The 17453-nt window shown below is 30.6% G+C and overlaps 2 protein-coding genes across 3 annotated transcripts in view; one reads left to right on the forward strand and one right to left on the reverse strand.

The window, feature by feature from the left end:
• Window positions 1-17453, forward strand: part of LOC136200774 (abietadienol/abietadienal oxidase) — an 18114-nt gene continuing 661 nt past the window's right edge. The window contains exons 1-8 of the mRNA XM_065991210.1: window positions 1-201; window positions 1705-2040; window positions 4110-4259; window positions 7252-7488; window positions 10347-10430; window positions 11661-11739; window positions 14728-14849; window positions 16084-16211. Of these exons, the coding sequence (XP_065847282.1) occupies window positions 1-201; window positions 1705-2040; window positions 4110-4259; window positions 7252-7488; window positions 10347-10430; window positions 11661-11739; window positions 14728-14849; window positions 16084-16211 (1337 nt within the window). The remainder of the gene's footprint in view (window positions 202-1704; window positions 2041-4109; window positions 4260-7251; window positions 7489-10346; window positions 10431-11660; window positions 11740-14727; window positions 14850-16083; window positions 16212-17453) is intronic.
• Window positions 15000-17453, reverse strand: part of LOC136200775 (rhodanese-like domain-containing protein 8, chloroplastic) — a 22174-nt gene continuing 19720 nt past the window's right edge. The window contains exon 11 of one of the 2 annotated variants that reach the window (XM_065991215.1): window positions 15000-15285. The gene's annotated coding sequence lies outside the window, so the exon portion shown is untranslated. The remainder of the gene's footprint in view (window positions 15286-17453) is intronic. The other variant, XM_065991212.1, reaches the window with a different exon arrangement.

The following is a 17453-nucleotide window of genomic DNA, read 5'->3' on the forward strand; positions in this document are numbered from 1 at the left end:
ATGGGAAATATATCAATAATAATGATCCCCTCATTATTAATAATTATATTTCTGATCATCTTCTCAAGAAATATTATAAGAAGAAGAAGAAAATACAGAAGATTACCAGGTGGAAGAAGAGGTTTTCCATTGATTGGTGATAGCTTCAACTGGTATAAAGCTGTTGCAAGTTCTTATCCTTCTCAATTTGTTCATCAACAGGTATTTTCAGTTCAGTTTCGTAATCAATTCAAATCAATCGAATTCTTAAATATTTACAGGTTTTTTAGATCTACGTAGTTGAAATTTATTTCTATCGTTGTTTTGAGAAGTGTGAATTTCCCTTGACACACGAAATGTTAAAATTTGAACAGACTGGTTTGATCGTTATTTGACCAACTAATCGAACATTAGAAACAACGTTATTAATAAAATGAACCAATTTTTGGCATTTTAATAAGTTGTTTGTGACAGTAATAACGTAGTAAATAGTTTAAGCACTTTTTTATTTAACTTATATATGACTGACTTAATTGTTAGCATTCTAGCAGATTCTTTTTAATTATATTAGTAATATAATAAAATTTTTTAATTGTAATTAATATTTGAAATATTCCATTTGATAATTAAATAACGGATCAAATAATTATTAATCAAACTGTTCAAATTTTCTGTCAAATAGGATTAAATTGATTTTGCTTCAAATGTTAGAACTAAAATTTTAGCATTTCTTATGTTGTGGAGAATGTAAATCTGAACTTCCAAAAAATAAATAAATAATAGCAGCAAATGGTGTTTTTTTAGGATATGGTCCAAATTCGCTCTTCTCGTTTTTTTGGAAAGTGCAGGTTTACCTAAGTACGAAATAGTAAAATTTTACCTTCCAATATTTAAAAACAAGATCAATTCTACTTCTACATGATAAAAAAAAATTAAACGGATTGGTTTTACCTTTATTTGACTAACCAATCGGACATTCCAAATAAATGTATCAATAAAGTGAAACGATTTTGTTCCATTTGAACAAGTCGTTTGTAACTATCTTAATAACGTAGTAAATATTTCAAACAGTTTTTTTTATTAACGTATGTGTGGCAGAGTTAATTGTTAGCATTCTAGCGATTCTTTTGTAACTAGACATGTTCATGGCCAGCCCAACGGACTTTTATTTAAAAATGCTCAGTCCAGGTCCAGTTCCCTGTTAATTTAGGTGGATTGGACTCGGGTTGGGCTTGGATTATAAAATCAAATCCCAAACCCAGCCCATAGAAGCCACCTAAATATATGTATAGTTTTTACTAATAAAAAAAGTATACTTAAAAATAAATATTAATATATAAATATATTAATTAATATTAATAGGCAGACCGGGCTGGACCGGCCGGTACTATTTTTATAAATCCCAAACCCGTCTAAAATATAAGCTGGCTTTAGCGGACATAGACCTAAGGTCAATTTTTCTTTTTCAAGCCCGACCCAAAAGATACGGGCCTGGACGGGTACCTGGATCCGTAAACAGATCTATTTGTAGCTATACGTAAACCAGTGAATTCAAATTTTTCATCAAGATAAAATTAATCTTGCTTCTAATAGTAAATTTTTACCATTTTGTTTTAGAGGTAAATCCGAACTTCTCCAAAAACAATAGGAGCAAATTTACACCTTATTTTTTTATTTTTAATTATAAATCGCTTCCGCTAAATTATCGTAATACGTTTTCCACAGTCAATCAGGTACGGGAAGATATTCCGTTGCAGTTTATTTGGAAAATGGGCAGTTGTATCAGCAGATCCAAATTTCAATAAATTTATAATGCAGAATGAAGGGAAATTATTTAAATCAAGTTATCCAAAATCATTTAGAGATTTAGTTGGTAAAAATGGAGTAATTACAGTTCAAGGAGATCAACAGAAGAAACTCCATGGAATAGCTTCAAATATAATGCGTTTAGATAAGCTTCAAAAGCCTCATTTTCTTCAACATATTCAATCTGTTATTGTTGAAAGTTGCATCAATTTTCATGATAATCAAGTCATTTTCCTCCAAGATGTTTGTAGGAAGGTAAGTAATTTTCTTTTCTCTTTTGATTCAAATTTAGTTTTCTTTTTTCTACATAATGTAGGGTTGTGAACGGGAGTTCTTATATTAAGCACCGGGTTTTCCATGTCATTCGGAGGACCCCTAATTCACATTTGGACACATGTATTGTGACCCCACGTAATAATTAAAATAGTGAGGCCTTTTATAATATACGTGGATCCATGTTACACGTGTTGACATGGAGAACCGGGTGCTTCTAATAATTTGCCTATGAACGAGGCAAGATATTCCGTTCTCATAGAGATCGTCCCAATGTAGGATCTTTTACTGATTTCTTAGGACTAATTTCAAAATATGATTTCACATTTTTCTTGAAGATTGGTATTCGTAGTTGACTGAATTTTTATTTTTCTAAATTTAGCGGTTTGTTAAATTTTGATAGTGATAGGAATAAAAAAAAAGATGATTTTATCGGATCCTTACTGGATTCAATAATTTTTTTTATTATTATTATTTTATTAAAATATAAAATAATTATTTTATTTGTTGCTTTATTCAGAACCATTAACGATTTTAAAATGATTTTTTTAAGAATTAAATAATAAAAAATGATGATTTTGAAAAATAAAAAATGTGGTTCCATAGTAAATATGATAAGATAATAAACAATAATTTTTAAAAATTTTCTTTTGAGATTGTTATTGGCCAAATTTGGAAAAATAATTTTTTTTTTGCCAATCTGCAAAAAAAAAAAAAAAAATGAAACCATATGACATTGATTTGAAATTAACATTTTTTTAAGGATAATGTATCAAAATGACTTCAAAGTTAGGGAAGTGCCAAATTTAACTCCAACGTACAAAATAACAGCATTTTAGTCTCAACGTTTCAGAAATGGTATTAATTTAGTCATGAGTTCGTTACCGGGACTAAATTGGTACTATTTCTCAAACATTGAGACTACAATTATGATATTTTGCACATTGAGATTAAATTGGTATTTTCTCAAAAAAAATTAAATCTATTTTGATATCTTATTTTTTTTTAAGTTGGAGCCGGATGGAGAATTCATTCCTTGTCCACCGGAGATCTATCTGCGGTTTTATAGGGAATTTTTGAAATTATTAATAGGAATAAGGTCTAAATTTGTCTCAATCGTTTTTTGAGAAGTGCATATTTGTCCCTTAACTTATGAAATTGTACAAATTTATCCCAAACATTTCAGCTAAATCAATTTTATCCATGTTCAACAAAAAAAAAATTTGAACGGGCTAGTTCGACAGTTATCTAACTAACATATATGACCTTCCAAACAAGTTTAGCGATAAACTAAAACATTTTCTATGCATTTTGACATTAATTTGATAGACATAATTAATATTTGGATGGTTCTATATATCTGTTAAATAACTATCGAACTAGTCTGTTCAAATTTTTGATTAAGCATAGATAAAATTGATTTTCCTTGAAAACGTTAGGGGTAAAATTGTACAATTTCGTACGTTAAGGGGGTAAAATTTGCACATATATAAGACCTTGCCCATTATTTATATACATATTCTTAAAATATTAATTTAATTTTATACACTTGAAAATTTTCAAGTTATGACACTAATAAAAGAATTATACATATTATTTGTATATAAATATTGAATTATTATATATATGTTTTATTAATTCTATATTTCATTATATAAATTTAATTTTTTATTTAATATTTTAAGTAAATAAAAATAAAATCCCTACGACGCAAATTGAAGAGAGATTTTTCCTCGGTTCATATATAGAGAGAAAGATAAAAATTCTCTGAAATATTTGGGAATGAGGATGGAGAAATCATTCTTTATCCCCGTAATTGCTCTGTTTACAACCCTAAAAGAGATAAACAACCCTAAAAGAGGGTGTTCGCTATGGTTACTTTGTTTTTTACAAAGTACCGTTACTTGGTGTGGTTTTCACCATTGGATTAATTTTATGCTCTATCATCCAATGGTGAAAACCACACCAAGTAACGGTACTTTGTAAAAAACAAAGTAACCATAACGGGCACCAAGAGATGTATTAAGATATAAATAGTGAATGAAATGCAGGTTGCAATCAATCTAATGGTAAATCAGCTAATGGGAGTATCAACAGAAAAAGAAGTAAATGAAATGGCTGAATTATTTTCAAACTTCGTTGATGGATGTTTATCGATTCCTATCAATTTCCCCGGTTTCACTTATTATACTGCCCTCAAGGTACGAATACTATCCTTTTCTTTCTTACTTTTTTCCGTTTTCAGTAGCTCTGTAAATTTTAGATACGATAATACGAGTTACATAGATAATTCGCCTGACACGATCTGTTTGATATAAATATTATTTTTACTACATTTAAATCGTATATAATATATATAACACAATTATGAAACAATAATAAATTTTGACACACGTAAGTGTAATCCCTAAATTTAGTTTGATTAAGTCCAATGTTTAAATTTAGGGTTAAATACATGAATATCATAATTAAGTACAAAATTACAACTAAGTCATATCACCAAACTTAATTCTTAATATGTCATTATTCTTTATATATTATGATTTTACACCATAATTAGTCGATTGGTTCTCTGGAATGGATTGATCGGGGAAGGTAGATCCTCTATGGATTGGGCTCTTTCTTGCGGCATTCTCCTTTCTTCTTTCTCCTCGTCTTTGTGAATACGAAAGAAATGTTTTCTGACTCTTGGAGAATCCACAGCTTTAGAATCTATCCCTTTCTTACCGAAACTAGAAGATTGAAAAAAGCAGGGCAAGTGGGAGATAGTCAATTTCTAGTCAATTTTGTTCTTTTTTTCTTTCTATAGTGGAGATAGTCGCACGTAATGACAGATCACGGCCATATTATTTAACGCTTGATGTCCGGCATTTCGAGAGGCATATGAATAGTGAATATATCCCCCTTCCTAAAGACCCACGAAAAGGGGGTATTCTTGTCTTTCACTCTCCTTACTTTTCTTGTGGGGAAGAGCTGCTTTTCATCACTCGTTCAAAAGCCACTTTAGTTGGCCTGGGGTTGGTAAGGCGAAATGGGGCCACCGTCGAGCAACTAACTTTCTTCATACGTAGGCCTTCCTACTGCCTATCTTCGCCTTCCAAACCAGAGTTAGGAAATCGATCTGAAAGCTCGAACTCGTTTAGGGCGGTTAGGATATTCAACAATTCTATCTTACAAGTCCTCGTTTAGAAAACCTGGGAATTTGGACATAGAAATGTCAATGTCAAATAGGAAGAAAGTGTAACTGAAATATCCCAAGCCTATCCCGCTGGTAGCCTTTCTACGCTATGCTATTTTGGATCAAGAGCGCCAAAGGCCAGGCTTTCGGGTTGCGTGGCAGATCAAGGGTCTCCTTTCAAAGTGTTAGAGGAAAGTTGCTTCCATACATGGAGCATGGTGACATTTTCTTTGCTATTATCTGTCACCAAGTTTGGAAATGGAGAAACGAAGAGATTTTTGGAGATAAAACTATTTTTATGACAAACTTAGCTGATTTCTTCTCGAAAAAACTTTTCTCTATTATCGATAGTTTCAAAGGAGAGTCCCTTGCCAGAGCCTCTCAGTGTTGTGATGTCCATCTCGTGGGATGGAGCAGGCCAAGAGAGGGGGTTGTGAAGCTGAATACTGATGGTTCCTGCCTTAGAGATGCAGGGGGCGCCTGGCTTTCTGGGTTCTCCCAGAATTTAGGGTTGGGTTCTTCTTTTTATGCGGAGCTCTGGGCTATTCTTACTGGAATCAATCTTGCTAAAAGGCTCTCTGTGGAGTCTGATAATTTGGAAGCAATCAAAATGATTTCTGAGAATCATTCTATGGGTCTTAACAGTCGCAACCTCATCAAAGCTATTAAAAAGCTTTGCTCCTCCTTTGAGTTCGTAGAGTTCAGACACATTTTTAGAGAGCAGAATCGTGTTGCTGATCGCTTGGCGGCGGCGGGCCATGAAGGGACGTTAGGCGTTACTACCCTTCCTGTTTCCCCTAGTTTCATCTCTCCTCTTCTCTTAGAAGATAGGATTGGGGTTAGCTTCCCTAGGCTAATTCCTGGGTAGTTTGTTGTTGTTCGTTTTTCTTTTCCTTTTCTACCAAAAAAAAAAAAAGTTCTAGACTCCAATTCATAAATCATAAACCTAGAAAATATATTTTAAACTTCTAATTTATAAATTCTAATCCTTAAAATATATTAAAACTACTGATTTTACTAGTCTGACATAATCCAAAATTATGACTTGACATAATTGTAAATAGTTTTTAAAATATGAATTTCTGTGTAATTTTCCCTTAAATTTATAACCCCTTTTCTCCATGGGTCATTTGAAGATTTGGGCTAAAACTTACCAATTCTTGGAAATTAGGTCCATATGCTTAGAGGAGTTTTAATTAAGGGTTTTTTTACATTAAAATTAGAAATAAATATAAAATTACAACTAAATTATATCACAAATAAAATATGATTTCACACCCTAATTTAAAAAATTTAAACTCCAATTCACAAATTCTAAACCCAAAAAAAAAATCCTAAACCCATAATTTATAAACCTTAGTCTTTAAAATATATTAAAAATAAGAATTTACTTAGTTTGACATAATTAGAATTATTAATTAACATATTTATAGATAATTATTGAAAAATGAATTTCTATGTAAATTTCCCTTTTAATTAACTTTAGAAATTGAAAACATAACATATATTTTTTTTATCGCGGGTTAAATGCATCAACAGTCATTAAAATAAAGAGTATGTACGTCTCTGTAACCACTAAAGTAATTTTTGAGATAATAAAGTAGCACATATATGTCAATAAAGTCAGTAATAAGACCGTATCCGACCATAAGCAACATGTTTGAGTACTCTTTTAACATATACCACATGAATTGGCCAATTAAAAAATTAACATTAAAATATTTACAAAAATAAAAAATTTGAATTTTTTTATATGCTACGTATAATTCACACGACATACGATTAAATGTGGATTGTAACATGTCACTTATGTGGATTTCATGTCAGGTTTTTAGTATCGAGTCTGGTCTAAGTGACTTTATTGATACAAACGTGTTACTTTAGTGATTTTATTATCTTAAAAACTTCTTTAATTCCTATTTTAAAGAACGTGGATGCTTTCGTCTACCGATTTTTTTCATCGATATGTAGTAATTTAATTTATTATAGAAATATTAATTTTGTTAATTTGATAGGCAAGGGAGAAAATAAAAAAGAAGATAAAGAAGAGAATAGAGAGAATTAAAGAAAATGAAAATGAAGAAAATGGGTTTCTTGGAAGAATAATGAAGGAAGAAAGTAAATTGGATGAAGAAGGAATTACAGATTTTATTATAAATCTGATATTTGCTGGAAATGAAACAACTTCTAAAACTATGCTTCTTTCTCTTTATTTCCTCACTCACTCTCCTTCTGCCTTGCAACAATTACTAGTAAGTACTACTACTTTTTATTTATTTATGGCCTAAACCATACGCAACCCCCTGAACTTGTCACTTTTAGTCATTTTGCCCCCTGAACTTACGGGACGATCCATTTACCCCTTCAACTATTTAAAAGTGATATTAACAACCCTCTGTTTTCATCATTTCTCATTGCAAACACCAATATCATAATAAAAAAGGTTGTGCACTACTAAAATAAGCTGCAAATGAGGTTAGTATAGATAGTACACAAGTTCTTTTGTAAAAATTGCATATATGTCTATGCACTATTAAAACAAGCTGCAAATGAGGTTACATATATGCAGGCTGGTTCCAATACTTTCATGAACACTTGTACTAATGTTGGAATTTCATTTTGTTTCCGTTATAATGAAAATATGGGGTTGCTAATACCACTTTTACACAGTTGATGGGGCAAATAGGTCGTCCCGTAAGTTCAGGGGGCAAAATGACGAAAATTGACAAGTTCAGGGGGCTGTGTATGGTTTAGGCCTTTATTTATTTATTTTACATAAATATAGAAATAAGTTATAAATCTAACTCTCGATGATTATTGGAAAAAGTGGATTTAGCCTTTACGTATAAAATAGTGCAATTTTAAACATAACTTTTTCAGATAGTGTAATTTCAAGCCTTGTTAGCGAAGGAGTTTCTTTTTCAATAATAGACGTGCAATTTCCAGCTTTTTGGTGGCTAAAACTTGGGGTGAGCAAAAAGTCTAATAACCGATGACCAAACCGATAACCAAATTAAAATTTTTGTTTGGTTCGGTTATTTTAATAATTTGGTTCGGTTCGGTTGTCAAATTTTCCTTGTTCGGTATTCGGTTATCGGTTCGGTTATTCCAGAAAAAATATTGGTTTAACCGAAAACCGAACTAAATATATATTTAAATAAACATAATATAATTTTACTTATTTATTTGTTTTTCATACAATCCCAAAATTTTAGTTTTAAACATTATTGAATTAATTTGTAATATATAAGGTATTTGGTTAATTGAATTTGAAATTCTAAATTCTAAATTAATGAACTCAAATTTCATAATTTATAATATTTTAAATATTTAAATTAAAAATATAAAAAATTTGGTTATTTAGTTGGTAACCGAACCGAACTAAAAAAATTCGGTTCGGTCAATTTTGGCTATTTTAGTTATTTAGTACGGTTCGGTTTTTAAAACTATACCAAATTTGGTTCAGTTAACTGATAATTTGGTTCGGTTATAACCGGACCGAACCGATGCTCACTCATAGCTAAAACTCTGTAGGTTTGGCCGGCACATGAGATTGCACATGAAACTTATTTTCCTTCAATGAGGCTTGGAATTGCTACGTCTGAGAAACGTTAGGCTTAAATTGCAGTATTTTATACTTAGAGGCAAAATCCGCTCTTCCCTGATAACCATAAGGTTAAAGTTGTACCTTATCCCTTTTTAGACTTGTTCATGGGACAGGCTGGGCTGGGCTTGGGCCGGACCTAGCGGGCGTTTATCTAAAAATGTTCATTCTAGAGCCAACCCATTGTTAATTTTAAGCGGGCTCGAGTTCAAAAATTAAATCCCAAACCCAACCCATATAAACTCACCTAAATATATATGATATATTATATAATTTATACTAATAAAAAATAAAATTTGTACTTAAAAATAAATATTAATATATAAATTTATTAGTTAATATTAATAGGTGCGTCGGGCTAGGCCGGCCCGTGCTATTTTTAAAAATCTCAAACCCGTCCAAAATATAGGCGAGTTTTAGCGAGCCTGGACCGGGCGAAAATTTTTCTTGTCCAAGCCCTCCCAAGGGACATGAGCCTGGGTGGGTCAGACGGGTACACAGACGCGTGAACTGGTACCCTTTTATATGGGATAAAGTCCAAATTTGCTTCTAACTTGTTGTGGAAGTACGGATATACTCTTAACATAAGAAATGATAAGCTTACAACTTGAAGCAATTTTGAATTCAAATTGAAATAATTTTGAATCCAAGTAACAAATCTTAAAACATGAAAAAGTTCATGTAATGTTGTAAACGGGACGAGACGGGGATTACATTCCCAATCTTCACTTTCCAATCTATCAAAGATTTTTTGTTTTTGTTTTCAAAACCTAAATAGGGATAATTTTGTCTCTATCCCTGCTCAGTGAGGGATCCCGTCCTCGTGGGAATTCTCATTCCTCATTCCCCATTTCACTATGTATTTTTTATATATAAAACTTTTATTCTATTTTCTCTCTCCATCTTATTGACATTTGACATAGTATAACGATAAAAAATAAGGTCGAGTTTGAATTAAGTGACAGAAAGAAAAAATAAAATTGACCTAACCTAATAACTTTAGAAAGAATCACAAAAAAGTATCTAAGAAAACAAAAAGTAAATGTTAAATGGAAAATTAACATGGGAATCCGCGGGGATCCCCGTGGTGGCATGATCAGTGATGAGTGCGGGAGTCCCTACAGGGTGGGAATACCTATCCCCGCCTGGCCCCCGCCTACTGGAACGAAATAATCATCATCCTTGCCCTGCATTGATTCTAATCGGGAATTCCCCGTCCCCTACAGGGACGTGGAATCTTCGCCATGTTTGCAACCTTAGACACACGTACTAGTGCATCCCTGGTTATCAAGAACCGTCTCTTATAAGAGTGACTATGCTCTTTTTGACTCTCCATCTTCATTTGCATTGCATTACATATTGGTTGCATTGAATATGTTGGAAACGTTGAGGATAAAATTTCATCAATTTTTACATTCGGCAAAAATAATACGGACAAATTTAAACCTTATTCATTTTTATATTTTAATAAATATTATCATTATTATTTATTTAACAATTCAACAGGATGAACATGAAAATATAAGAAAAAGCTCTGTTCATGGATTTCTTACTTGGGAAGACTATAGGGCAATGCCTTTCACTCAATGTGTAAGTAAAAAAAATTTCTCTTCATTTTTTATGATGCAATTTTACCTTGTCACTTTTGCTCTAATTGAATTTTGCTAATTTTTAAAAAAAAAAAATTATCATCGAATCGAATTTTATTAATATTTTTCGTCAATACTCACTTAAGCCCGATTTATTTACCAGAAAATATTTTTCTGATTTTCCGGTATTTATTTAATTAGAAAAATAAGTTAATTGAAAATTTTAAGTTAGGTTAAACAAAAATATTTTTCACCTTTTTAAAAAGGCAAAATGCATAATTAAGCCCCTGAACTTTACCTGTTTTAAGGATCAAGCCCCTGATCAATTATTTTTCAACATTAAATCCATGATCATTGATTTTGTTATGAATTTGGTTCTTATTTAACTTTTTCGTCGAGTTTAGGAGATGAGAATATCGACTTGGCGATTCTAATGTCGAAAATCACAAAATGGGAGTGAAGAAAATCGAGTTTGGAAGACTATATTGTAAATTAATTTCTATAATTTCGTTTTAGTTTTTAGTTTTTATCTCTCCTAGTCAAAGAATTCTTATTTTTATTTGTCCATGTCAACAAACCGAATTGCCCTAACAATATATGCAGTCCAAACTCGACCAAAAAATGGCCTAATCCATAATAGAATCAATGATCAAGGGCTCAATGTGGAAAAATAAAAGATCACAAAACTTAATCCTTAAAACAGCTAAAATTCAGGAGCTTAATTATGCTTTTTACCTTTTAAAAATAGCATTCATCCACCATTTTTTTTCTCTTTTTCTAGTGTAGTATGCACCAAAAAAATAATTTTTTTTTCCAATATTTTTTTTTCTTTACCCAAAATTTTTCAGTAAATAAAGAGGGTCTTAAATTCAAATCACTAATGAGTATTATATTTAAAGAAAAAGTACAAAAATAAATCTCGTGGTTTGACCGATTTGTAAAAAAAGTCTATATGGTTTAAAAGTCTGCAAACAGAGATTTATACTTTGTGAATTTTGCAATTAACATGTGAGTCAATTTTTCGGTTAAACAATACTTCTGATGTAGTTGATTTGCAAACAGCAAAAAAAAAAAAAAAAACACAGACCCCATATTTGCAAACTTTTAAACCACAAGAATTGTCTTTACGAAGCGACCAAATCACAAAGTTTATTTTTGTACTTTTTCCCGTATTTAATTCTCATGTTTGATAATTTTATTAAACTTATTTATTTATATTTATTTAATAAAGGTTATTGATGAAACACTTAGAATTGGGGGAATTGCAATTTGGTTAATGAGGGAGACAACAGAAGATGTTACATACCAAGGTACCTTTTACTTAAATAATTTTTTAAAATTTTACTTACATTTTATTTGGGCACATTTTACTTACTTTTTAAAATTATTATATTAAGTTTTTATTTATTAAATTAATTAATTATAAACATTTAATTCAGTTATTTATTCATTTTAGGGGAAAGAACGAAAAAAATGTCTGTGGTTTACTCAATTTGTAAACTGATGTAGATTGAAATCGACTGGAGGTTTTAATGGTAAACCAACAAAGAGTGTAATCTTCTTTAGCTCAAACTAGAAGGTTGAGTAAACCCAAGGATTGAAAATCCAAGCTCCAATGGAGGCTCTTTAGTTTTCATTTATCAAAAGTTGTTAAACATTATAAAGAAGAGAGTTTAAATACTCTCCTAAATAAGAAGAGAAAAGACTAGAAGCCCATGAATAGGGTTTTGGGCAAAACATGTGTATAAGGGTAGAATAGGAAAGGAAAGAGTCATGGCAGTTTAGTAATAAGGGGTTGGTGGCAAAATAGTAAATAAACACTAACAGTAATGGTCCCCTATTGGTAAGAACTTGGAGGAGAAATACCCTTCCAGCAGAGTACGCTCCGCGTGCCTGGGATTACGCCCCGCGTGTTTGAGTCTCTGAACTTGGGGACGCTCGTTGATGGTTCTTACGCGTGGCGTCTTCGGGACTACGCCCCGCGTTGAGCTCCTGAATTTGGTTGCCCTGTTGGTTGGGATCTACATGTGGCGTCCTAGGCGTACGCCTCGCGTACTTGACCTCCTGAGATGATGATTCGCTCGAAACTGCTACCCGCGCCCCGCGTACTAGTTGGGACGCCCCGCGTGGCTGAGTCGTTGAGCTTTCCTTCGGAACTAGAGGTCTCCACGCTCCGCGCGTCTCTAGACACGCCCCGCGTGCTTGGTTGAACGTCGTTGCCCTTGCTTTCCTCCGGTGGTTCCTCTCGTGCCTCGTTAATAGTATCCGGGTTCATGTTTGCGGACAAGATGCCCTCATCATAAACTGAGGTCCGTGGTTTAAAAGTTTACAAATGAAGGTATGTGGTATGTTTTATTTACAAAATAAAGTATTACAATTATACAATTACGTTCTGATTACAACCAAAGACATTTTTATCTTAAAAAAATTATTCTTACATATCAGTAAAACACAATCCCCCGAAAAAAACTTTCTAAATCAAAACAATAAATAATATGGTGGAATTTTACATTATTTACTAATTTGACAGTTTATGAACTAAATTGATATTTAAATTCATTTACACATTTGCAATTTGATTTTGGAATTTGTGTTTTGTCAAGATATAAATGTAATTGAAAAAAAATTAAAAACTGTCCTTAATTATCATCGATTACTTAAAAGTTTAATTTTAAATACTTTGTTTTGTAAAAAAAAAAGCATACCACATATCTCTATTTGAAAACTTTTAAACCACGGACCTCTATTTGTAAATAAGGCAAACCACGAGCATTGTTTTCGTACTTTGTCATTCATTTTATTTATGTTTGAAATTAGATCGAGTTTTATTTTACACATCAGTTAACTTTTATAATAGTTTTATGAACTAACATTTTATAATAATTTCAAACTCGATAGAATTTTATGAATCGTTTTTTAGCTTTTATCAACACGAATAATGCATGTAAAATAAATAACATTTTATTTGTGTTTGAAATTTTTATTTTTAACAATTCAAAAACAATTCAACGCATATAAAATAAATACCATTTTATTAATCGAGTTTTATATTCAAAGTTAACTTTTATAATAATGGGAAGCTTAATATATTTAAATAAAAAATCAATGGCTTGATAATGAAAAGTCAAATACCTTGCCTATATAATAAAGAGTAAGATCTCAATAAATTTTAGGATTCGTTTAGTCCACATGTTCTGGTTTGCTGTTTGTTATTACTGATAGGTAGTATATATTAATCGATCTTTCTGTTAAAAGCAGTTATTTCAGAATTTTACCAAATATTTTTTTTATCCCACCTTTATAATTAAAATGTTAAAAGTAATTTCGAAAAATGAAAACAAAACCAAAACTTTTAAACATTAGACCTCTAAAATTTTGATGGTTTTACACCATAAAAAAATGGGTAAATAATTTATTAGTCCCCTAATTTTTACCTAACACACTGTTTAGTCCCCTTATTTTGAAAAACACATTTTAAGGTCTCTATCTTTTACCAATATTAACTCTGTGGTCATTTTATCTATTTTTTTAGATTTTTAACCGAACATATCTTAGCTTTTGGGACAACCACGGTACAATACAAGTTGACCATGTTACTCTATTATTTTATATATGTCTATTTATGCTAAAATATAATGGTTACAGGTCTAAAAAAACTAGACAAAATGACCAAAGTGTTAATATTGATAAAAGCTAGGGACCTTATAATGTGTTTTTCAAAATAGGGAGACTAAACAGTGTGTTAGGTAAAAACTAGGGGACTAATAAATTATTTACCCTAAAAAAATTGTGATTGTTTCACAAAAACCTATTAGAAATTTACAGTTAAAATAAGATCTTTATAATTTCTTTATAAATAAATTAAATATAAGAAAATATTGCTTTTGAACAGTTGAAAATAAATTTAGGGTTGACAGATATTGAATTTTTTTTGAATCGAACTGAATATCCAAATAAAAAATTCAAGAATATATTAAACTATTGACTTTTATTACCAAACGTAATTTTATACTTTTAACTTGCATTAATTAAAATTATGGAGATTTTCAAATTCCAACTTTTTCTTAGAGATTTTTAAACCGAACCAAATACTCGAATAAAAAGATACAGAATTAAATTAAATCGTTGATTTTTTCTTTAAAACCGAACTGAATTATACTCTTATTTTTTTCATTAAGACCAAACCAAATTGTACCATTAACTCTTATTAAATCCGATTCAGAAGATTTTTAAATTTCCGAATTGAATCGAACCGATTTTGATGCCTATGAAATAGCAACTATAATTCTTTTTGGCAGATTATATGATTCCCAAAGGATGCTTTGTGGTTCCATTTCTTTCTGCTGTTCATATGGATGAAAATCTATATAAAGATCCTCAATCTTTTCATCCATGGAGATGGTTGGATCCAGAATATCAGGTACATCTAATTCGGTTAATAGACTGTTATTCATTGTATATGCATTCGAAATTTGTATTTTTTAACTGTTTGAAAGCAGTTTTGAATGTATAATGTGTCTATTGGAAAACTATAAACCTTAATTCAAATTGTAAAAAATATATTTTTTAATAATTTCAAATACAAATGAAGTTAATAACATATTTTTACAGAATTAAATATTCACAACTTACTAATTTGGTCATCAAGGGCTTAATGAGACAAAAAATAAATGACCAAGGGCTTAATGTATCCAAATAAAGGACTTAATGAAGCAAAAAATGAAAGATCAGGGGCCTAATTATGCTTTTTGCCGAAAACTTAATTTATATTATTGGCCTAATACATCATTTCCCCCCTGAACTTGTCCAAAATGGTTGATTGGCTCTCTGAACTTTCAAAGTGTCTCGATAGCCCCCTGAACTTGCATAAAATGTAATCAATTAATCACTCGGTTGTAAAAAAGTAAGTTAAATACAGAAGATATGTTGCATGGATCTTAAAAAAGTAAAACGATCAAGGTCGGAGTATGTGATTATAATATTAGAGAAGAAAATGTTTTATAGTGGAATAAGTAAGAAATTATTTTTTAACATGTTTTAATCTATTTTGTGAAGTATGTAATAACATTCTACGACACGTGTAATATATCTTCCGCATTTGACTTACTTTTTTAAACCGAATGATTAATTCATTATATTTTACGCAAGTTCAGGAGGCTAACCGAACATTTTATGCAAGTTCAGGGGGCTATCGATACACTTTGAAAGTTCAGGGGGCCAATCAACCATTTTGGACAAGTTCAGGAGGCAAATGATGTATTAAGCCTATATTATTTTTTAAATGGAATTAATTTTGTATATAAAATAGAGAAAAATACAAAAATAAAACCGATTTACAAAACAGTCCCGCGGTTTAAAAATTTACAAATAAAAGTTTATACTTTGTGAATTTTATAATTAAAAGATATGTGAGTCATTTTTTCGGTCAAACAATACTCGTGGTTTAGTTAATTTTCAAAATTAGACCTTATATTTTCGATAATTTGTGAAGTCAGTCTTTTTTAATAGCTCCAAATCGCTCCTTTTTGAGATAAATACACATTTTTGAAAAAAATGTCTGAATTTGTAAGTTGTGAACATAAATCTGTCAAACTACGAGGTTTATTTTTATACTTTTCCCCGTAAAATATATGAATGGTTGTTAATTAATGTAGGAGAAGAGAAATTGGAGAAATAGTAAGGTATATACTCCATTTGGAGGAGGTGCTAGATTTTGTCCAGGGGCAGAATTGTCAAGACTTCAAATTTCTCTATTTCTTCATTACTTTGTGACAACATACAGGTAATTATTTTTGTTCTATGCATCTTTTAATCATTTAATTTTATTTTTCATTATTGAAATTACATATTTTTAAAGGTAAATACAAAGATAAATCATAAGATTCCACATATTTATAAAGACATTTCCGTGATTTAAAAGTTTTTAAACACAAGTATGAAATTTCCTCCTTTTACGAAGATATTCTTTTTCGCTAAAGTCGTTAGTTAACAGGAGATTTTTTTTTTTGATTTGCGCTATTTACAAATAAAAATAGGAGATATATTCCATTAGCAAACAACATTTTTATAAATAACACCGTTTTATTTGTGATGTCATCTTCGTTTAACCATAAATAGACCAATAACATATTTGGCTTTGAAAAAAATAATATTCCGACTTCTTAATCCTATTCATTTTCGAGAATAGAATTAAGAAAACCGAAATCATTTTCAATTTAGGGTTAGGAAGAACTATGAATAAGATTTGGATAGATGGTTTTTGTCGATTTAATATGTTATTTTTTTATTAAGACAAACATATCCATGGTCAATTTATGGCCAATTGTGCAAGTCATCACAAATTAACGGTGCTATTTAAAAAACCGTTGTTTGCTAACAGAACAAAATTCAGTCATTTATTTACAAACTTTTAAACGATATGTTTATATTTGTAAATATAACAAGCAACAAGTTTTTTTTTTAACTTTGTGCTTTTTGATGTAAAATGTTATTGTATGCTCGGAGAGTTACAATGAAATTGAAATATCTCTATATTTCAAAAAGAGTATTTTTAAAGAAATTATTTCTGACTTGGTTATGGTTGGGAAATAATTCCTTTCAAAGACTGTTTTGAACTTTGTAAATTAAAACAGTATCATTACAACAATTTAAGTGCTGTAATGGTAAATTTACGACGGTGAGATCTGTCGTAATGGTACAAAAGGAAAAAACATAATTGCTTGTCTTTCATACCATTACAGCGGATACGACTGTCGTAATGAGGGTAAATTATTAGAAGCATCCAGTTCTCCATGTCAAATAGAGAACCTCTCATACATATTTTGACATGTGTAATATGGACTCACACATATTATAAGAGGTCCCACTATTTTAATTATTACGTGGGGTCACAATACACGTGTCCAAATGTGAATTGGAGGTCCTCCGAGTAACATGGAAGACCAGATGCTTAATATAAGAATTCCGTAATGAGACGGTTGTTAATCACAAAGTTAAAAACAACCCTTTCAAAGGTATTATTTCC

The sequence above is a fragment of the Euphorbia lathyris genome, chromosome 7 (genome assembly GCF_963576675.1).
Source record: "Euphorbia lathyris chromosome 7, ddEupLath1.1, whole genome shotgun sequence".
NCBI lineage: Eukaryota > Viridiplantae > Streptophyta > Magnoliopsida > Malpighiales > Euphorbiaceae > Euphorbia > Euphorbia lathyris.